General features: G+C 34.8%; 2 protein-coding genes across 2 annotated transcripts; both read right to left on the bottom strand.

Moving 5' to 3' along the window:
• Window positions 1–11,325: 11,325 nt before the first annotated feature.
• On the bottom strand, window positions 11,326–13,405 carry LOC131436112 (transcription factor grauzone-like). The gene is made up of 6 exons (XM_058604606.1): window positions 13,162–13,405; window positions 12,966–13,101; window positions 12,231–12,903; window positions 11,921–12,100; window positions 11,665–11,863; window positions 11,326–11,608 (listed from the first exon to the last, which is right to left on the bottom strand). Exons 1-6 carry the CDS (start codon window positions 13,294–13,296, stop codon window positions 11,414–11,416), a joined length of 1,518 nt encoding a protein of 505 aa, XP_058460589.1. The 5' UTR covers window positions 13,297–13,405; the 3' UTR covers window positions 11,326–11,413.
• Window positions 13,406–19,402: 5,997 nt separating this feature from the next.
• On the bottom strand, window positions 19,403–22,310 carry LOC131436113 (alpha-1,3-mannosyl-glycoprotein 2-beta-N-acetylglucosaminyltransferase). Its single transcript, XM_058604607.1, has 5 exons — window positions 21,048–22,310; window positions 20,883–20,987; window positions 20,734–20,824; window positions 20,500–20,670; window positions 19,403–20,437 (listed from the first exon to the last, which is right to left on the bottom strand). The coding sequence occupies exons 1-5, from the start codon at window positions 21,959–21,961 to the stop codon at window positions 20,324–20,326; spliced, it is 1,395 nt and encodes a 464-aa protein (XP_058460590.1). The 5' UTR covers window positions 21,962–22,310; the 3' UTR covers window positions 19,403–20,323.
• Window positions 22,311–23,274: the final 964 nt, after the last annotated feature.

The raw sequence follows: 23,274 nt of genomic DNA on the forward strand, positions 1-23,274 counted from the left end.
GATCTAACATCTTGCCACGACGCTCGAAACGTGTTGTAGTGGTACCGAGCCGACGGGGTCAAGTTTGTACCAAAAGATATGATATATGACTCATCGAATTCGCTGGAATTGCGGCAAATGGAAAAATTCTGAGCAATCATGACAACGGAACTTTTCGCATATCTCAAATTTATTAAAACAAAGTCAAAAACGAAACAAAAAGCAAACATTAAAACAAAGCTGGAAATTAAAGAAACATGGATGAAAAAATGAGAAAATCAGTTGTTCAAAAAGTTATTGTAGGAATGAAAAGGAAGGTGGGGACGGAAGACGAAATTGAGTAAAATAAATTTCGCAAATCAAAACTTATTTAGTAATTTTTCATTCCCTGAAAATTAACAAAAAAACGATTATCGGTAATTTTGATGACTAAATGTTTGTGTGTTGTTTTTATCAAATACACTATTTAGGTTTTGAGGTCATTTCCGGTCGATCGAAATGTTGACATCGGTCACTACATGCTGAAAAATGACATTTGAGGTCGTTTCAAAATCCAAGATAGCGACTTCCGGTTTATTGATACACGGAGAAAAATCCCGGTTGCTCAAAACAAAAACGTTTCTTATCCACCTAGCAATGAGATATACATATACCCTTCGACTCAGCTCGACGAACTGAGCAAATTTCTGTGTGTGTATGTGTGTGTATGTGTGTGTATGTGTGTGTATGTGTGTGTATGTATGTATGTATGTATGTATGTATGTATGTGTGTATGTGACAAATAATGTCACTCGATTTTCTTAGAGAAGGCTGAACCGATTTTCACAAATGAAAGGTCTTACGGTCTCATAGATCTTTATTGAATTTTATCCCGATCCGACTTTCCGTTCCGGAATTACAGGGTGATATGTACCACGAAAATGAAAAAAATGTCACTCACTTTTCTCAGGAATGGCGTGAACGATTTTCACAAACTTAGATTTAAACGAAAGGTCTTATGGTCCCATAGATAGCTGTTGAATTTTATTTCGACCCGACTTCCGGTTCTGGAATTACAAGGCAATATGTGCAAATCTATGAGAAAATGCGCATTCAATTTTCTCGGAAATTTCTTAACCGATTTTCACAAACCAAGATGCAAATGGAAGGTCTTGAAATTGTTTAAAAAGTCTCCTAAAAGTTGATGACGTTCTGGTATTACAGTGAGATTAGTAAAAAATTTCAATTTCGTGAGTATTTTTGCACAAGCGATGGCGATACGAGGTGCAAATTATTATAAAATTTACTGGTAAATTCATCTAGTTGGAAGATATTGTTAGTTAGTTGGTATATAAATCTACTTTGGGACTACTAGTGCCCGGTTTTCGCTTCCGAACGCACCGGTAATGATAAAGAAAAACTCCAAAAACGGAACTCACTTCGATTTCTCAGCAACGGTTGAACCGATTTTCACAAATCATGATTTCAATTAAAGCTCTCCGTGTCTTAAAAAATACTGTGCAATTTCATCTAGATCCGACTTTCGGTTCCGAAATTATAAGGTAATGAGTATCAAAACTTTCAAACTGTCATACAAAATGATGCAAAATAGGTGCGCATCGGTACGTGCTGGTATGGAAGAAGAAGAAGAAGAAGAAGAAGAAGAAGAAGAAGAAGAAGAAAACGCACCCACCTAGCGTGCTTTGTTGAATTTTGTATAGCGTGCAGTGTTGCCACATTTAAATCTGTATTAACTTGACATAACTGGTTACAAATTGAAAACTCCACACCAAAGAAGTTTTTCGATTTTATTCAAGTTTGAAAAAGAAAATCTTGACAAAATCTTCTATTGATAAAAACATAAGTAATATGAGAAAGGCATCATTACATCACCAGGTGGATTAAAAAGGTTTTTTTTCATCAATCCGCATGTGAGTTTTGCATGAATATTCTTTGGTGTTTAAGTTCTCATGACATTATTTTAATTTTTGTTTTTGAAATTCGATTTAGCCTTTTTTGAGAAACGATTCGAGACTGGACATGAATTCGAAAATCGGTGTAGCCGAAGTCAGTTAAATTCACCTGAAGAGCTGTATAGTTTACATTTGATTCAAAATGTTTGAAAATCAGTGCAGACATCTTTGAGAAATCTTAGCGCGAATTAAATTTTTGGGTACCTTCCGAATCGAAAACTGAATACCGCTAAAACTGAAATAAGTTTATTTGATTATCCAAATCTGCAAACCCGATAACCCGATTAATTTATGTGAAATGGACATTTTTATACTAATCAGCCTGTATCTCCTTAACCGGAAGTCGAATCTGACTAAAAAGCAAAATGTTCCATAGGATCTTAAGACCTTCCATTTGAATTTTAGATTTCATTTGAATCTTAGATCGGTTCAGCCATCTACGAGAAAAATGAGTTACGCTAGTTTAATTTCGTTTCACATATCATCCTGTAGCTCCGGAACCAGAAGTCTGATCCAAACGTAATTCAGGAACAATGTTTGGGTGCATACGACTTCTCATATAAATCTGAGTTTGTAGAAAACGGCTGAGCCATCTCCGAGAATTTGAGTGAAATTTTTTGTCACACAAGCATTTGCTGATCTCGGCGAACTGATTCGAATGGTATATGGGTGTTATGTTCTTCCAGTATTTATTGCTGTAAGTAGCTTAAATCAATATAATTATGGAATTACTTTCAACTCCAAAATGCTGCCATCAATGCTGGTTTACATATGTTATATTTGAACGATTATGTTGCCAAAAACGAACCGTGCTAAAATCGAAAATGTCAATGTCAATGGGCCGTATGAATAAAATGTAGTAAAGTTGTTTGTAGTATCTTCTCAAAAACAAAGACCACAGTGTATAACGCGGTTTGGTATGAATAAAAAACAAGTTCGAACATGTAGTTAATGATACTTCCGAATTTAAGCATTTACTGCATACCGTATCGACACAGAGCCGGAAAAGCTGGCATAAGCATGCACAAAGCAAGAAACGTACTTACATCTGTAAAAATGCCACTTTTTTAATTTCTGTACTTCACTTTATCAGCAAACACACGAGTAGCAACCTCTAGAACTACCTACCGAAAACTTGTAGTAAATACTACAATTTGTAAAAAATCGTGTTTCACGTTGCTTCCAAGCATTGCTTTCTCAAAACCTCTCATTTGCGACTAGTTTGATTAAGTGATTAAGTGTTGAAAAATTATATTAGAAGTCATTTAAAAATCCATGATAACAATTTCTGATTTATCGGGAATTATTTGATATCTGTGATTATTTTCGAAACTCTCTTTAAATGTAGGTACCAGAAAACGATCTTTGAAAACTTTTCGTACCTTAAAATATAGGTACTTTCGGAACGCATTTGAACGTCACCGTCGTTTATGACTTTGTGGTTTCTGATATATCAATATACTTTGGAAAGCTTTCGATGTTGTGAGAGCGGATCTGAAATGCATGGATGATGTGTGAGTTAATTTACGCACAAGCGAAAATCAAAGGTGAGTTTTGAGTAGTCTTGCTAAGTAATTAACCAATGTGTTCGCATTGCAAGAATGCGATACTCTTGAGTTTTGAAATGACTTCGTTTTCCAGCGAGTAGTCTCCAAATTCCTTTTGAAAATACCCGCGTTGATTCCAAAGAATATCGACAAACCGGAAGCCACTGGATTCCAAGAATTATTGATTAACCGGATTTTGAGACGACTTAAATTTCAAATACTCATAACATTCGTTTCGAAAATACTCTTTTTGCAAAGTGGGATTATCGCAAAGGAGCTCGTTATTTGGAATTCACTCTGTAAAAAAAAATACGTTATTTGGAATTTAGTTTGTAAAATCAGTAAAATTTTATTGAAAAAGGCTTCCGAAATGTAGATTTGGGTGTAGCTGTGAAAAAATACTATTGATATTAGCAGACAACTATTCTGCTCACAAGTTTCTATCTCATGCCTCCCCGTGTGTCCATTATGATATTTGGTCAATAGAACGGCGACGACTGGGTGTTATCTCCTTCTGCGTTAGTAGCAGAATGAGAGGGTGCAAATTGGTTTGTATGTAATAATACGTTTGAAACACGAAAATTATTGAAAATCCTTCAAATAGGTCAAGTGTTTCGCCTTGACGTCTTATTGCTGAAGTATATTAAATCCCTCATAGTGACTTTAAATTGTAAACTTGTTTTCATGAAAACCGTCTGCGGCATTCGTTGCAATTCATAAATTAGCATTTTGCATATCATCCTTATGTAATTTGATTTATAAAAATAATAATTATATTCCTACTATTAGTGTGTTATCTAGAAGCGTCTATGGAAAAATTATTCAGAAGTGTTCAATATCATATATTGGTCCAAAAGACTAAAGGTTTGGAAGGTTTCGATACGGCAAGAAATCAGCATATCATTGAATGCAAACTTGAGTATTGGTAAGATTAGAAAATGTTAATGATTCATACAAAACTGAAGAACATAAACTAAACGCATCGATTGCTTGCCAATTGCAAGGGATCGAAAGTCTTTCTGTAATGTTATACGCCTACACAAAACATGATTGTTCAGAAGTGTGAAAATCGCAGAGTGGCAACGATCTACATCTCGCTTATAAACCTGTCCAGTCAGTATCCAGAAACCTGAGTCATATGCCGATGAAATAATGGAAAGGATAAGTTCGATACAGCTTAATAATTTATGCAATTTGCTTGAGGTTTTCGCCTATATTTTCGACCACGCATTTAGCAGGAATTATGAAACAGAACGGTAGTGGTAATAATAATAATTTTTCTAGACTACACAGTTCATTGACTTTGTCCAGCAGTAAAATTTAAATTTCCCGTGAATACGTCCGACGATCAATATAAATATAAAATCCTATATACGCAAAAGCATGCATTACTCAAACTTCTATATACTTTTCTATATAATCCTATATACGCAAAAGCATGTATTACTCAAACTTGTTAGTTTGTGTAGTATATATATTAGTGCAAAAATTTATTGAATTGAAGGATGGAAGTATAGAAATCGTCATATTTTAAGACGGTTATATTTTTCAGTACAAATAACCTTAGAACTCTCACACACTCACACCCAAAAACTATAACACCCTTTTGAATCTTATTAGCGAATGGATTAAAATTACAATTATTAGCGAATGGATTAAGATTACAACGTTCATCTAAAGCCAAATAAATGAAAGGTGACAAACAAAAGTTTAATTTCTTTAAATCTCCTTAATATAAACTACATTTTGGCGAAGACATCGGTTTACCAAGACACTCAACTCTCGCATTTTACGCGCAAACCATAAGCGAGATACTTGTTTGCGAGCATGGCGCCCCCAGTCGAGTACGCATAGAAATTCGTACAAACAAATAGGTAAAAAAGTTGTGTGAGAGACACGACCGATCGTAATGATACCGGAAATGTAATTTTAAAACTCTCTCTTCAACAGATTTAAATTAAACAAATAGGCAAATAATTGTGAAACACTATCTAGAATTCAAAAGCTAATTTCATGAAGGTAGAATCTTCAGTTACTAATATATCATCGTCAAGTGCGCTCAAGAAGTATTTACAGTCATATTCAAAATAATTTTTTTTCTCAACTTCCGTTTTCGTTTGTTAATGGAGATTTCTGTTCACGATAAGCGCCACCGGTGATTTGTTTGCTAGGTTTGATGCCTGTTATTTGGTAACGTTGAATAATGGTCGTACGTGAAGTAGTACATGACGATCCATTTTCTTATACTGTATTTTCCAGGTATATTTCGATTCAATACAGATTATCACCAGGAAAAACTGGAATCACTTATGCTGTAGAATATTTGAAGTAGAGTGACTCTAATTTGAAGTACAAAGCGATGTGCAAGCTACTGTGATTGGTTTGAACGAACGATATAACGAGTCGTTTCCTTCGACTTTTAATAGCAAAACTAACGGTGGGTAATGTCAGAAACAAGAGTGCACAATACTTTCGAATAAAGTTAAATGTGGCAAATCCATGAAATAAAACAAATCACAGACAGCAGACGGAAAATGGCATTCACATGCAGTACAAAAGCGAGTATCATCACTCACTAAGCAAGTTCCAAGACTAGTTTCATTAACAGGCAGTCACCGACTAAAGTTAAAATTGTAAAATGGCATGTATTTATAGATTCCCTTATGTGTGAAGGTTCATACGATGCACGTTTCTTGCATGACGTAAATCCTCCCTTTACCTATCGAAGCAGAATTGCTACTAAATGAAATTCGAGGTGAAAAGCAACGATCGAACCGTCGGCAGTGCGAGAGAAAACAAAAAGATGACCTGGTGATGACATGCTGTGATTGGCTCGTGAGAACATTGGTCGATTCAAACCAATTGTTCAATAGTATACTATTGAAATATGAAAACGACGTTGCCATACATGTTCAAGTTAAATGTTTCCGAATTGACTGATTGTTAAATTATATAAATCCATCAACAGTTTGCACTGCACTCCCATATATTCGACATGATATGTTCAATGTGATGTCGAGCGATGGTGTAGCTGAATTGAAAACTGACTGACAGGGTTTGATTTTAGTCAGCATTCAACTTTATTACTTAATTGGGTCTTGTAATGCTTTTATTTTTTGTTACGATTGATTAATCCTGCCGCACCTACAAATATCCTACCAAACCAAGAACTATTGCGATCACCTACTCTCGACACAGTTCCTTAGTGCTATAGGTTATGTTTTGTCGTCGCCGTTTTTGGGACCATCTTCATCGCATCGTAGATCGAAATATATCTTTCTGGCCTTTATTCGGTTAGTTGTCTTCGATTTTCTGTTAGTGGATCATTTTGATCTCCCAGAATTAATTTAATAACAGATTCGTCGCACTTGACGAGATTTACTCGCCAACATGGCAGCCAATAATGTGGAGGTAATGCTGATTACATTTGCATGAAATTTGAACTAATGTCAAAGAGAATACTTTTGATAGCAGATCGGAACGCAACGTAAGCAAATGTAGTGTAATCAGGGATGCAAACGGTAGCAGTAGAATACATTTATCCTTGTACATTCTACACATTCAAAATTCTACTGCCTGCTACAACTGCTTGATGGTACATTTACCGCAGAGAGAGTACCAGCGACGATCGGAACGGTACAGGTAGAAACAAATTTTGCTCTACTTCATTCTACCTTTTCTTGATGGTACGGCCTTGTACTGCTGCTTGAAACTCCCGTAGATTTCAAAAATGTACTGTAGCTTCCTACCGCCAACGAAAAAAAAGTATTCTACTGCGGACAAAAAATGTACTCTACTGCGGATGAAAAAGTACTTTACAGCTGCGGACGAAAATGTATTCTACCGCTGTACTTTACGGTGTTTGCTCAGAAGATGTGTAGTGAAAGGTTCATTGAATTTATCTTTCACATGCATAAGTATTTTTTTTGCGTAAAGACGAACTACTTATCTATTTGAACAACTGATTATATTTTATTGAACTAGGATATTATTCTTTAATCTTTTTGAACGATGCAATTTGTTATTTGGTATCAAGACCTGTTTTTAGATGAGGAATTGCATTTGCCTATCTTGTAAAATTTTTGTGTTGACTATATTTTATGTTTAGAATAATCCAGACTAATAAAAGATTAAAATTTATGGCTATAGAAATGCATTCATCTTACATAGGGTTATTGTACTAGTAATCATTTCATTTATGGAGCTACCACGTTATTTTGAGGATTACGCGACTACCAATCAACAAATTATGATAAAATCGGACGAAATATCTTTGTTTCGGCTCTAAAAAATCAGATTACGGCATAATTGTGCATAATACTGGTGTTATTATCTTTACGAATGCACTCAGAATGCACCATATTTCAGCTTATTGAGATACGGAGCTGAAATGAATGAAGGTACCGTTACCCTACTCAGAAAAAAAATCAAGTTTTATGAAGCGGGCAATTTCATTTTTTCCTTGCATTTTTATTTATAGTTATGTCTTTATTTCAAACGTATGCATTTCTAAGGGATTCTTCAAAGAACTCTTCAAGAAGTCTCTTCAACGGAAACACTGAAGCCTTTTCCTGTAATTTAGCCATGCATACAAAATATTTAGGCTGTGTTTACAACCCAATAGAAGCTAGGTTTAATCAAATAAGGACAAGATGAAATTTGTATTCCTCTTCGAACCTTTTGTCGATGTTACTATCTTTAAAGATGTATTTTTATGCAACGATCAGTATTGCTTGTACAACTCTTTCCCAACTAGAAAAACCAAATGTCGAGTTTAAAGAAATCGTTAAGTATTTCGCTACGTTTAGAATTTCAGTGACTCGAAGTGGAAATCATTTTTCGTCAGAACATTTTTTTTAGTAAATCCCAAGCAAAAAAATAATTCATCGTAAAATCTATAAAAGCTGCATTGAATTTTAATTGATTCCGGTAAACATGAGGATAAAAAATACAAATGGTAAACTTTTGTTTTACTAATATATTTGCTAATATGTTTTCTAGCGATCATCATCAGCACAAATTAAATTTCGGATAATTACATAATTTACTGAAATTGAAAAGCTAATAATGATTTCAGAAAGATATAGTCTTCGATATCTGGTTTTAATCCAAACCGACCAAAATAGTACACTGAGCTAAATTCTCATTTTTACATTATATGATATTCTTATACATTTGCACTATTGGAAATTCCAATGAAAATTACATGGTGTATCAATATCATGTCAAACATATAAGATAATCATATAAAACATAAAACTTTTCTTAAAGTTATTTTCATAAGAATTTCATATAGCGAATGGAATTTACAGACTCAATAAAATTTATTAGCACCCCCTATAACAACTATTAGATAATCACACAACATATATTGGGACAATTTATAAAGTGCATATTCTATTCAATCAGAATTTATATAGAATAGATTCATGTAAAACATATGGCTTGTTGTATAACATTTATAAATAGCCTTTAATGCAGGCCATTATAGTTTCATATACCAGTAATATATAGATCAAGTGATTACTATTGAATTAAACACGTGATGCGGATATGCAATATTGTTAAAAACAATGGGCTTATTATGTTTATAGGAATCAAAAGCTGCAATAAAAGATAGTTGCATCATTATAAAAACTTTGCTATTTATTTTTATCATATCATAATAATTTCGTTTTTACACTTACGTCTATCGGTGATTTTCTGTTATCGCGCTGTTCTTTCAGGATTCAAGCTTTACTACTGGTGAATCTCTGGAAGCACTTTCTGATATTAACGGTAAAGAAGTGTGACCCCGAAGCTATTAAATAAAAAATAAATCATTTTACTAGTCAGTAATGAAAAAAATGAAACATACCTTATTATTTCATGATTCGTAAATATATCCTCAATGGGAGTTGAAAGAGCAAACGTGTCTGCGATTATAAATTGCTTTATGATGCAGAAATCCCAGGTGAACTACCTGAAGCAGCTGATGAATATCGAGGACTCACCACATACATTATGAAATAGGATAAGTTCTATCGAGTTTTCATATAAATTGTATGTGATATTCTTATCAATTCATTATTGTTACACTAATTTAGACTTCATGTTCATTCTTAATAAAACATATAAATTTCCATATGGCTTAAATGAGTTATACGATGCATACGATTCATATGACGAATCTAATGAATATGAAAAAGATTTTTATTTCAGTGTAGCAATTCTCTACAGCTTACCAATCTCGTGTATTTACAATTGTTTTGTTAATGTTCCCAAACTTCAGTATGGAGTGATAAATAATTCAGTATAAAATTATGAAGAAATGAGTCTCAGCTCAGCTCTACCGATCGATCGGTTAATGATACTTTTTACGTTGAGCTGTTTGGAGGGTAGCAATATTTTACCGATTTTGCTTATTAGAGGGGGGTGGCCGAAACTTCCCACTGTGATTGTCGCAATTCCAGCGTTTCTCAGATATAGCTTGGGTGTTAGCTCTACCTAACCTAACCTAACAATTATCATAAAGGTTTCCGTTTGACAGAGTCAGTGCAGTTGAAATTATTTGTGTATCAGAGATTTAATTTTCTTTGAGTTTAATGAAGTGGCTCTAGGCATGTAAATATACTAGATATTTTATAACACTAGGTGCATTTGTTTCTTGGGAAGCTTTCTATTGATGTAACCGATTTTGACTCAATTCTGTGTTTAGTGCGTAACAGATTGAAAAGTGTAAAAAACGGTATTGGTCATAAGTCAACACTTTTCCGGTGGTCCTTGGGTTGCTGTCAGAGAGAACGCGATATGCGAAGCACCTTCTTTTCTCTTGCTAAAGCGACACCTTTGGAAAAATAATATAAATGAACAATCAGCTGACGGGGATAGCAAGACGGCGATCATACCAATGGAAATAAATTTGAAAGATCTGCATGTTATAACACAGTAAAGAACTTTTTTACTGTTTACTTTTTTGAATTATTTTAAACGTATAAATATGTCATTTCGGAACTAGTCTTTCAATTTTATACGACGTTAGTGAGAATCGATCAAACCATTTCAAAAATATCTTTCACCCACTACTTTCCGGAACCAGTAAAGTCGAATTGAGTTTACTTGTCCATCAATTAACAAGTCCAGAAAACATGAATAATTTATTGAACTAATCACACAGTCACTGTGCGAACTAAGTGAACTGATTCAAACGGTATAAGACTCTCGGCCCTACGAGCCTCTATTCAAAAGTTGATTCTCACAGCGATAAACATACATAATTTCTTTATTTGAAATACATAAATAATTCTGCAACTTAATAATTTTACTTCAACACATTTTTTGTTCGAGAAAAATAATTCATTAATACCCTCTGGCAAACGCAACCATTAATACCTCCTGGCAACGATCAAAAGCTTAAAACCAGGGTTAAATAAATGATGTTAGCAATACTACTTTATAAACATTCTGAATAAGCGAAAATCATCTCTGAAATAGCGAAGAATATAGGCAATGTGCTGCGCTTACTGTTCTTCGATACCACTGTTAACTACCGCGATAAGGTACATTTTTCTATCGCACTAATGTACTTTTTTCTACAGCGGCAAAGTACATTTTTCTACCGTAGCGAGCTACATTTTTTGTGCTACAGTAGCGCGAACAAGGAGACAGTAAAATTTAGAAAGATAGAATTTCTACCTACCTCAAGCGGTGGTGATTTCGGCGGTAGTTTTTAACGCAATACTGCTTCGCATGCCTACTGTAATAGAATTTTAGTTTGAAGGCAGCAGCGTGGTACAGTACGAATAATAGAACATGTAAATGTGGGTTAACAGACTACAGTAATAAAGAAGGGGAGGCAGTTTGCATCCTTGAGTGTAATAAATGGGACTCGTATAATGAATTATATTTATAAACTTTTCATAATATAAAAATTTAAAACTAGTAAATTTTATATTGTCAGCTGTTTGGTTTGCAACGAAGATTCGAGTCGGTGTTCCCAACGAAGGGAAGTTCACTTTTCCGTTTCCAATCTTCCCATTCTCGGCGGTGTACTTTTTTCTTGTGGGCATGCATGTTTGCGGACGAGTTGAAGGTTTTCACGCAGAAAGGGCACTGATACAAAACCTCACCCGTGTGAGTGGTCATATGTTCCTGTTGGTAGTAAGAATTATCATTCAAATAGAAATTGTCTAAATATAATTCCTCACCATCAAAGAAAAATGTCTTTTAAATGATTTTGGACAAAGATTACAAGAGTACACTTTTTCTTTTTTGTGAACAAAGCTAATGTGGCTTTGCAAAGCGAGTACGTTAGGAGCTTGCTTTCCACAAATGTTACATTCGTGTGTACCACCTTCACCAGCATGCCGCAAAACGTGTTTTCGTAAGCTGCTGGCATTCTTCATCCTAGTGTAAAAAGATCATTATGAAGAGTGTTCCGAACTGATTGAATAATAAACTTACCATTTCGAACAAACTGAACACTGCAGTCTAGTTTCTTTATAAGTATTATCATGTTCTTTTCGGTGTTTCTCAAATTGTGCCTTTACTTTGAAATTCTTGGCACAAATGTCGCAAATATACTCCTCGACTGGTTGATGTCTAAGCCTTATGTGAACGTTTAAAAGACTCGCACTAGCATACCTGAAAGATAATAACTTTATTAACAGATATATTAGGATCACGAAATTTAGACATTATTGAGAAGATATACTAATTGTGCACTTGGAAGTTTCAAAAACCCATTGCCATTTCTACCCTAGTTTGTACTTACGCTTGACCACAAGCTGTGCAAATGTATTTCTTATCTTCCTTCGCCATGTGATGAATTTGGTGTGCGTTAAGCTGAAACTTTTTTGCGAACGAACGGTTGCACTTATCGCATTTATGCACAAACGATTCGGGGGAATCATGTTTTATCATATGCAGACTTAGGCCAGCACTGTTCGAATAGGATTTACTACAAATTGAGCATTTGAACGCATTCGGATCCTTGTGCCTTATGACGTGCTCTACAAGGCGAAACCGTTTGCTGAATTTTCTATCGCAGCATATCACCTGCGCTCTCGTTTGGTGAACTTCTCTAAAATGTCGTTTGAATTCTCCAAAATTTATGAAAGCGGTTTGGCATTTCTCACAGTGCAGTTCACAATGTTCGAGGATTTTTTTGTCCTCTGATTCAATTTCTTCGATTGGTTTGTGGTAAATTCGTTCAATTCTATTAGAACAATTAGATTCAATTTTCTTATTACTGTTTTTCTGATTTTTTCCTGGTGAAGTATCTCCCAGTTCATCTAAGATCGAATCGATATCGGAACTATCATTCACGATTTCCTCGGTAATTTCAACATCAAACTGCTGGTTAGGTTCGATTTGTTTCTCATTATTTTGAACGATGCAACAATCATATTTATTTTGGGTTGATTTCAAAGGAATATTATCTAAATCTAAAAACGATTCAAATGATATAACAAACAGTACAGCGTGCATTAACTCAATAAGGTCTTACCAACGTTAATAACGAGATCAGTATTTTGTACGGTTGTTCCATTATGAGTCTTTTCTATCGCGGTATAGAAATCATGAAATTGCTTTACTTGCATCCAACACTCTTCGCAAATACATTTATAATGGAGGTCAACCAACTAAAAGTATTAATTATAACTTTTATAATAAACATAATTTGCTGTGAAGTGGCAACTTACCTGGAACCATAAATGCTTTACAAGAACAGGCCCAATATTAGGATCTAGTTGATCATCAAAACTGATTGCTATTAAATCGCACTTTTCATTCAAGCACACAACGCACATATTCACCTCTAAAAATTCTACTTCCATGGCTAATGCTGCGTGATTGAAACGAATCAAAACAAGCGGTAATCAACTTCAAAAGCATCATCAATACGCACAACCATCAACAGCTGATACTGGAGCAAACCAATTTCTTAAGAAGGTATGCACATTTAAGATTCTTGAATGTGTTGGTTACATTCATGATGTACAAATACTAGGTGATAACATTTGTTCATGCGGGATTGTGTGAATGCGGTTGTCATTTTGTTATCATAATTCTCGGTTGATTTTTCATTAGGGCGTATAAGCAAGTGACAGTTTCTCTTTAATCACTCTCTCTTTCGATTATTGTGATGTGATTAAAAAGATTTTCTTTGATATCACTATTCTGTTTGAAAGTCGAAAGTTTCGGGTATCATTTCATGCAAAGAGTTGAGTGATATACGTGGAAACCGCTTGGTAATCAATAGAAGAGAAAGTAAACAAAGAGAAACTGTCACTTGCTTATACGCCCTTTTGAAAAATTAACCGAGAATTATTTATGCAATTTGAAGATTTAGTGAAAAGAGCGGAATTTTCACTGCTCACTTTTGAAGACGATTTAAAATTGTGCGATCATTTTTTAACTTCGCTTTCCTCGGTTCTGCCTAAATGCTATTTTCGTCGTATTGAAATTTTCATGCATTAGTACACTGATAAAAATCGACTTAAGTGTTTTACACTTAGTTTTGCCGCATTTGATTCGACACTTCATTTGCAAGTGTAAAGCACTTCAAACCTTTTTCAAATGAAATCACACTAAACTCTATGGATAATAGACTTTTATTCCATCAACCAAACCGCAAATTGAATGTAAATGTATGACTCCATAGGCTGTGAACTACTTCGCGGTTAATTTTAACTGTTGGTTGAAATCTGACACTTGAGTGGTTATTTTGTGTCGAGTAGTGAAATTTAACTAAAATTGGGGCCCATTTCAAAGTTTGACGGATGAAAAGTTATTGAGTTTACTTTGCACTGGAAATAATTTCAACTAAAGAATTGATATTAGGACTTTCTTTGCAAGATTTTTCTCTGTGCCGGAAAATAACCATCGATCTGTCAAAAATAACCATACTTTCGAGCAGGGATATTTTTGACAACAACAAAATAACCGCTCGAGTGACAGATTTCAACCAAAAGTTAAAATTAACCGCGAAATGGTTCACAGCCTTAATATTTAATTGGCTTGGCACCTACAGTCGAATTGTCAGACAAGTACATATAAACTAAACGAAATACTTAAATTTTTACAGACTTTACACATAACTCTCATGTAGAATACTTTTTCGTATTGAAATGTCATCACTTGGATATAAAGAATAAAATAATTTGCTTAATATTGTTTGTTTCATTCAAATTCCAATTTAATTTAATTTGATGATTTGATTTTGTTAAAAACATATTCTTCGTTACTGTTGGCAGGCACAAAACTCCTGAATAAATTGAACGATGTAACATCACAATTCAATTACCTGAAATCAGTGTTGCACATATTCTTAGTGTAACTAATTCGTTCACCTATCTTCGGCGCGATAATTTTCTATTATATACACACGTCTCGAACAACGTTGAACTATTCACTGCTCGAATGGAAGAAAGGTGAAAATGGATAAGCAATAGTCGTAGTTCCTATCACTGTGGTGCGATTATAATCGTTCTCACCAATTCTCGCAAACATTCTAATTTCGTTTATTCGTAGGTGACAACTGCAGGAATTTTATTTACCTACTTACGACAACCGCGTTCTTAAACTATCACTCCATTCAACTTACAATTATTGTTTTATTTTTATTATTTTTCAAAAGTACTCTAGCAATAGATTAGATTGTTTAATCTCGCAAAATTCTTTTTCTCATTTCATGCTATTTCTCATCTTTCAAGACTTGAATTTAAATGAATCATACTCACTCGTTTTTTTCTGTAGAAGTCAGTTTCAATAAAGCCTAGGTTTACTAATTGTTAAGTATCTTCAGTGCTGAAAATACTCAATTAAGCGTGAATACTACCATCACTGAATTGAGCTTGTTCAACCACCCCTGGTTGCTACTCCGTTACTGATCAGGATTAGTTGAAATTGTTGAAATGATCCTTCACTGCACATTCACATGGTACCCCAGAATTCATTGATCAGTACCGGCATGTTAGTTCAATACTTGTTGTTACTAGAGGCCGTGTACACCACCGCGCACTCCACAAGTGTCACGGGAGAAGGATACCATTACCGCAGAGAACAGACATCCAAGTAGAGATTTCAATGTGTGTAATAAATTTAACGGTTGTTTTAAAAAGCAATCACCAAGTAGCAATTCTCCTGTAGAGACGCTTCAAGCAGCCCAGCAGTCGCTTTTTTGAAAAAGTTTGTACTACCTTGGATGTCTGTTCTCGGTGCCATTACTTTTAATAATGGGTATTCGCGCAACTTAATATGCTCCGGTTTCAAAATGCTCGGATGCGCCACAAAACTTATGGACTTCTCGAGTAAACGATTCAACAATATTCGATAATGAAGTCCCGGAAAGCCGTGATTCACAGTTCTTATTCGTGGAAACTATAGGAGGAACCTTTAAACGCTATAGGCATATTGTCTCAAAACTGAAATGTAGAGGCGCTGCTTGTTTAGAGATGATACTTTCAGCAAGAGCTGTCTGTCGTGAATTTTTTCTGTCATCTTAAATACGCCACACAGATGAACACGTCCGTTCACCTCAAAATTCTTCATGTGAATGACGCATGCTTTGCTTTTTCTTTTGGATCAAAGCTGTTTTCTGTTGCCTAGTTTGTTTATTGTTACTATGGATAAGAGTTTGTAAGTGCTTACTCATACCAAATAAAAATCGATTTTTTTAAAATCGCGAATGATCTTTTCTCTTTCATTTACACACAAGTTCTCACTTTCGCCCTTTGATTATGAAAGAGAGAATCATATTCGTCAAGTTTCATATAGCATTTCTGAAAGGCCAACACTAAACTGTTAGGGCATATTCAGGAGTGTTTTAGTTCTAGATGCATAATTTATGTCAGTTACAAAATTTAAATCTGGATTTTATAACAAGAAAAACTGGCAGCCCCAGCAGTATTTTACTCGTGTTTCAAATATACAAAAAATAAAACGGCATCGTAGACCAGTTTTAAATTTGACAGAAGAACTGGTCGAATAAATAAAACTAGAACGGCTTGCTGGGGATACGTTTGTTTCAGTTTCAGTTATATTATAGACCACCCATATGAATCTCGCAGCTGCTGAATTTGCTCTTATACAACGAAAGTTATTATCCCGAAATGTCAAAACTGAGCGAGATGGACCGTAAGCGGTCTCAGCTGTCAAAAAGACATAGCAAAGAAAAAAAAATGTCAAAACTGCATGTCAGTTATAAAAAGCAATGAAGAAAAACAAGGTAAGTTTTGTATGAATTAAGAATGTTTTAATTGTTTTATAATTACAGGTTTATTCTACTACACTGTCAAATCGGTAGGAAAATTTCTAATTACTCCACCTTTTCAACGATTTCTTATGAAAATGGGCAAATTCATTTGAAAAATCATAGTAGAAGTTGAAGAAAAAGTTTTTACTCTGAGGTGGTAATGTTGATCTTAGTTCATTGTGCGAAATCTACCGTTTATTCAGAATAGAGCATTAAACTTGGTTCTAACAAATAAAGTATCCAAAATAAATAGTACTCGATCGCTATACATTCTAGTACTCCAGAAATCAATATTACACTGGTTTCTGTTTAAAAAAATGTTGATCCGAAAAAACCTAACCTTACCCAATTTCACACATTTCTGAAGATTTTCCATGTTTAATCGTAGTTTACACTAAAAAAAGTAGTAGTAATCACTTTGAAATTGAGTTTCTTCTACTCCGAGTGTACTTTTATTGCTGATATCTATTTGTTCTATTGAATAAACGATAAAAATGTTGCAAATCACTACTGCCGATATAAAAGTTTCCAAAAGAATCCTCCTATTCTTAGTTCCATTTTTCATTGGCAGGTGTCGCTACCGGTTAATCTGATTTGCGACAATGTGCCAATCGCGGAACTGTGTAAAGCATACACGTGAAAATCTGTTGAAAATCAACGTTGCGTACGATTTTGCACGCATTAATTACTATTATATGAAAGCTCGAACGCAAGAGTACATAACCGACTGCTGGGCTGTTCGAAGCGCCTCTGCAGGCGAATTTCTACTTGGTGATTGCTTTTTAAAACAACCGTTAAATTTCTCACACAAATTGAAATCTTTTCTTGGATGCCTGTTCTCTATGGCTAAAATATAAACGAGTGAATAGAACTAAGACAAAATAGTTGATATGAAATATTGAAATCATCTGAGAGCTATATTAAACAGTTAGAGTTAGAGATGGGCAAAACAGTTCATTTTAAAGAACCGTTCAGTGGTGCACAGTTCTGTTGAAAGAACTAGTTCTCCAGAGCCGTTCGTTCGTTCTTTTCATAGTTGGTTTGTTTGTTCAAAGACTGAACGAGAACTCACTTTTGTAAGCTTAAGCGAGGAAAAAAAGGTCCCTCGAAATAGAACTGAGGTTTCGTGACGAAACTTTCTTATTAGTACCGTTCTTGAAAAAAGGTTGAGTGAGCTTAAAAAACAAAAAAAGATCCCTCGACTTTGAACTGATGAACTACCGTTCTTGAAAAAAGAACTATAGCTCGTTCATTCTTTCAAAAGAACTAGTTCTTCTGAACCGTTCGCGAACGAATTGCCCATCTCTAGTTAGAGTACGTTGATTAATTATTCTATAAATTATATCAAATCATTTCAAATCTCCAAACAAAGCGCGTCTTGATTGTTTATTTTTTTCATCATATTATTCCTATTTACTTTATTTAATTGGATTTATTATTTATTTAATTGGTTATATTGGTTGATCTGGGCAGCCGACTGCAGAGAAAAAATATTAATTTATTCACATTAAATCCGAAGTGTGATACGTAACTCCTTTCGGTTATCAGGAGTTAGGTAATCAGACAAACAAGTGCATTCAATTTATAATCTTGAAAGAGAAACAATACCATGTGTGATATATTTACTTTACCGTCGTATTTCCAATCTTCCTTATAGTCCGGGAAACTGAAGAAGATTTCCGTCAGTGTATATATATTTCCCAACTCACCTAGAAACAATCTGATATTCAGCTAAAGGGATTTCTTTCCAGTAAGCAGAAGCACTTGTTTAAAGTTCAAAGGTACAAGTAAGAATAAACCCTTCTCGTACTTTAGTGTATTTTCATTCGTCTGACACTTCTCTTATCTGTATTAGTTAAAGCGAAGTAATCTTGACCTTCGTCAAGATTAAGGAAAGTGTACATTTGCACACTGAGTAATCTTGACCTTCGTCAAGATTTAGGAAAGTGTAAATTTGTACACTGAAAATAAATTCATTCTTATAAATTATCAAATTAAATATTTACAATCACGACACCATGGAAAAAGAAGAAAATACCTTTTCTCAGAAGCTAGATGGAAATAAATATGAAATCATTTTGTCGTAAAATTGAGCAAACATTCGTTTAAAAAAACTGTTGAGAAAACTTGATAACTAGCATTGGAAAGATCCCTAGTTGGTCATATTAATACTAAACCAGCATCAAAACAGACTGTTTAGTGAGAAAATATGTGGGTTCGATTGGCGTCACCCGGTGGATACGTGTTCCCTTGCAATGCCATCATTTTCTCGTACAAACGACATAAAATATGCAGTTGATGAAAATTACAACACATTTTAGGCTTAAATGACCTTCTTCCTGACCATTCTCATTCTGTTCTGGGGTGATGTACAGCCCTATTCTGTAGTTCGACTGAATGCGAAATTTTGTATTCTGTATATCGAAAGAGTTCGAGTTTTCAATCACATAAAAAATTCAAATCGAACGGAATGCAGAATATGGGTGATACATTGAAGAATGATGTGCCAATCCCAGGACTGATCATCTAGAAATTCTCTCAAGCTTAATCTCAAGCTCAGAAAGGCAAAAATTAAAATATGTTTTTTTCATACAGGTTTAACACGAAAGAGACGAAATAAATGATAAACGAATGTTGCATATAGACTGATCACAATCAATCACTGGTTTTTATTACATAATATTTATATTCTTTCGCACACAAATAGAATAATCAGCTAGAAATCCATAGAAAAAATACTTGAGATCTTGTCATTGTCATACTGTATATAAGAACAATGCAGTTTCTAAATTCTTATTTGTGTGTGTGGTAAGAAGCGTTTAACATATTTACAATATTCGCGTTCTACTGTACAAATATGTTAAACACTTGAAAGAAGATAATTTCTCTAATCTAGATTTATATATTTTCTTACATTTAATATTTAGCTTATTTTGCCCTACTTATACTATATTGGCACTAGGAGTAAACTAAATGCGTCTATCATTTCGACCTTCCTAGCACAAATATAGCATAAACTATCTGAATTTAAAAATAAAATCAATCCAACTTGTACTGATTACTGAACCGATCAAAATTACCATGCTTCGATGATGATTTTTTTCAAACGGAAGTATAGCTACCGAAGTGACATACAATTGTCAGTTTCCGATATTTGACTAGTATCAAATTTAACTAAAATGTTTTATGTTCGACATAACCAATGTTTTTGATTTTTCAAATTTAACGCTGTTAAAACCAGACATTAGATTGTTTAAAACTCACGTTAAAATCAATTAACGAATAAAGCACGCGTTCATAACATGACCTTGTCTATGTTAACCGAAGAAACAATTTAATATGCGGAAAAAAATTATTTGATTAAACAAAACGAGACAATTTTAGATAAAGATAACCGTTCCAGACTTTCTACCTATAGCATTGGTAGCAGTTTATAGCTTGAGCATAATAGTGACTCTTAGGAAACAATTGAATATCAGTCTGTCTGTTAGTTCACACAATTAGACAAATTATTTTCTAATGGAAAACAATCCGTTCTAGTGTAACCCCAGTAGATTGCTTAGAAATACGCTGAAACTTTCATGTCGCTGAACCGCTCTCGGTTGCTGTTAACTCCAGGTAAGATCATATCCCTTCCAATTGGTATTGGGGGCAAGATACACACGTTGTCCATTGTAGAAGAAAGAAACGATCCCTCGATACGCCGTTCTCGGCACTCCGCTCTGATGGAACAAGAAAATATGTTTACGGGTTTCTAATAAATGTTTGATCATACGAATATTACCTTAAAATCATCCATCAACCCCAAGCTTTTGGTAGCACGTTTGTACTGCTCTTTGGTGAGATATGTTATCCGAATAGGATCTTTGGGCGCTACCTGACCACGTTTTAGTTCGTCCAATGTAACAATTGGACTTTGATAAACAGCATTTAAGAACATATCGTCGTAAATGGACTGCAGCGGAAAAAATACTATTGAGCATATATGAAAAACGAAAAAGGTCTAAATGTAACTTACTTTATGCAAATATGTTAAATTGATTTTTGTGAAAGATACATATTCTTCACTAAGTTTAATGTATTTCAGGTGCTTATCGAAAAACAGTCCACTGAAAATAAAATTCAATTATACTCGATAGGTAAAATAATATGACGGATGGTGCTTACTTTGAAACGCCAATCTTTCCGAATGTTCGAGTTCGAGGTAATTCAGGGCGAATGCAAGCTCTTTCTTTGCGTTGCTCCGGTTGGCGAATCCAGTCATCCCAAAATCTTGGAATTGAACAAACTATAAGTTTAAAAATCATTCAAACCCGCGTTTCGCTAACTTACGCTTTCGGCCACTTGGGACCTAGTTCTTCCCACAGTTCCTTGGTCATCATCCAGCCGAGTCCGGGAAAGAAATCCGACCTATACAGTAGTTCGCCGGCAGTATTGTCGATCAGTCCTTCCTTGCCATTGTCGTTCCATGCCGAGATGCACCAAAGCGAACGATCTTTTTTCAAAATGGGATATGTGCCCAGAAAGTATTCATAGAAATCCGGTGCAATACTAAGGTCGTCTTCCACGATGATAACCGACTCAAAGCCTTGCTTGAAAACCGTACTCAATGCCCAGCCGTAGTGTCGAGAAATTTTATAGTAACCTTTGTACTTTTTCTCCTTCGGTAGTACCGTTATATCCGTTTGGTCTGGTTGACGAATGAGAGTCACGTTGTCTTTATAAGACAATATCATGCTACGGGTAGCCTCGTCATCACAATCCTGGGATACAATTATAGGAAATTGGTCAACTCTGGGGCGATGCTTGATCAGATCATCCAAACATCGGTTTACTGAAAGACGATTACAGGCAAAAACTAATACCGGGATGATGGGACGGTTCACGTCATCATCAATATATTTATGTTGGAATTTGCTTAGTGTTGCTTCAGCTTCCGACTGTGGCGGAGACTCTGCTACCTGTGCTGGTACTTCTGCCAGATCAACGATATTTTCTGTTGCTGGTGGCAATTCAGGACTGGTCGATTTTTCCTCCTTTTGAAGAATTCTGATAACCTCCCGATACAACTTCTCTCTGTTTTCTTCTTCAATTTGAATATTTTTCTCTAAGAGACGAACTTTCTGCATCACTTCATGATCTCTTCGAGGGTTGGAGTCTTTAAAATTTTTCAGAAATATTAGATACGTTGTGAAAATCCATCCTACCAATATTGCAGCTATAATAAACGTTTTTCGAGGACGCATCGTAGTCGCCAGGTCGTATTCTCTATTTAAATCAGGCGAATGTCTTCGAGTTACAAAATAGAGGTAATACTTTTTACGAATAACAATCCTAAATGCATGAAGTTTCCAGCTTCAAAACACACAAGCGTTCGAAGATACTCGTTCATTTCGAATAATCCTAAACGAGGTCATTTTGGCACTGTTGCTATGTTGATTCAAATTGTTTTTTTGAAAAATAGATGTTCCCGAAAGCAATGAGAAAAGAGATTTTATTACGTGGATTTAATTTTATTTATTCAAATGCCTCCAGCACAGTGAAAATCTTGTTTGCACAGCTGACACATAGCTCGTTTGTCAAAAACTATACGCGATGAAAAGGAAGACCGAAAATGCTGTCATTTCTTGTACGCACACGCTTAGTATGTACACTCAAATAGTAAAAAAAATAAGTACCCTAATGAATGAGTATAGTGCGTTTGACGATATATTTCACTGGCCAAACATTGGATTGGAGCCGTCCAACATCCTGTACGAAAAACAATGTTGTATCATTTCGAAACAGTAGGATTTCTTTTCGAGATTGGAAAATAACGGGTGGATATGCTATACGCGCAGAAAACTCCAAGTTGCTTTAAAATAGAATATGATTGTACCAAACAAATGTTGGTTGTTTTGAAAGAAAGATTTGTTTTTGTCAAAAAGCGAAGTCTTGGCCTTCTGTTTCAAAAGACTTCGCAGTCGATTCATAGCGTACATAATGATCCTACTGACACTAAGAATCTTTTCAGGTCGGGGCTCTAACATACGACAACTGGCTTATAACACCAGTGGTTTATGCATTGAACCGCAAACCCGGGTATTTTTACGCAGGAATTATTATTACCCAGGATTATTTACAATTTTTTTTCCTGCGTGTGAATATAACTAGATTAGTAATTCTATGACCAGAGGTCAGCGGAAAGAAAATTCATTGATCTAACACGAAGTTTCCGAAATCGACCATTTTTTTATCATTTAGGGGAAGCCAAATTTTGTGCTAGGGCACATTTTTTTATGCCAAATGTCCTAGAATTCTTAGTCTGAGCCGTCGAGTTTGAAAAAAGCGTATTATGGTTTTGCTCTTCAGAGGTTGTCATAAGAGTATATTTTGAGGAAAGGGAATGTATCAAGTACAACATAGAAATAATTGACTAATAAGATGGAGAAAACTCTGCTGAAAAGATTCTTATCTGTTTCATAGTGATTTCTGTTAAACATAGATCTTCCTAATGTACAATGCTGTATAAATGTGCAATGCTGTATAAAGTGGACAGTTGTATAAGTTGTTTCGAAGT

The sequence above is a fragment of the Malaya genurostris genome, chromosome 3 (assembly GCF_030247185.1).
Source record: "Malaya genurostris strain Urasoe2022 chromosome 3, Malgen_1.1, whole genome shotgun sequence".
Classification (NCBI taxonomy): Eukaryota; Metazoa; Arthropoda; class Insecta; order Diptera; family Culicidae; genus Malaya; species Malaya genurostris.

Coding starts and splice junctions, on each gene's coding strand:
- LOC131436112 (XM_058604606.1), bottom strand. CDS start 13,296: ATGGAAGTAGAATTTTTAGAGGTGAATATGTGCGTTGTGTGCTTGAAT. Junction 12,904..12,965: donor TGATCTCGTTATTAACGTTG/GTAAGACCTTAT, acceptor AATCGTTTTTAG/ATTTAGATAATATTCCTTTG. Junction 11,609..11,664: donor AAAGACATTTTTCTTTGATG/GTGAGGAATTAT, acceptor TACTACCAACAG/GAACATATGACCACTCACAC.
- LOC131436113 (XM_058604607.1), bottom strand. CDS start 21,961: ATGCGTCCTCGAAAAACGTTTATTATAGCTGCAATATTGGTAGGATGG. Junction 20,988..21,047: donor GGTCCCAAGTGGCCGAAAGC/GTAAGTTAGCGA, acceptor TTCAATTCCAAG/ATTTTGGGATGACTGGATTC. Junction 20,671..20,733: donor ATTTAACATATTTGCATAAA/GTAAGTTACATT, acceptor TTTCCGCTGCAG/TCCATTTACGACGATATGTT.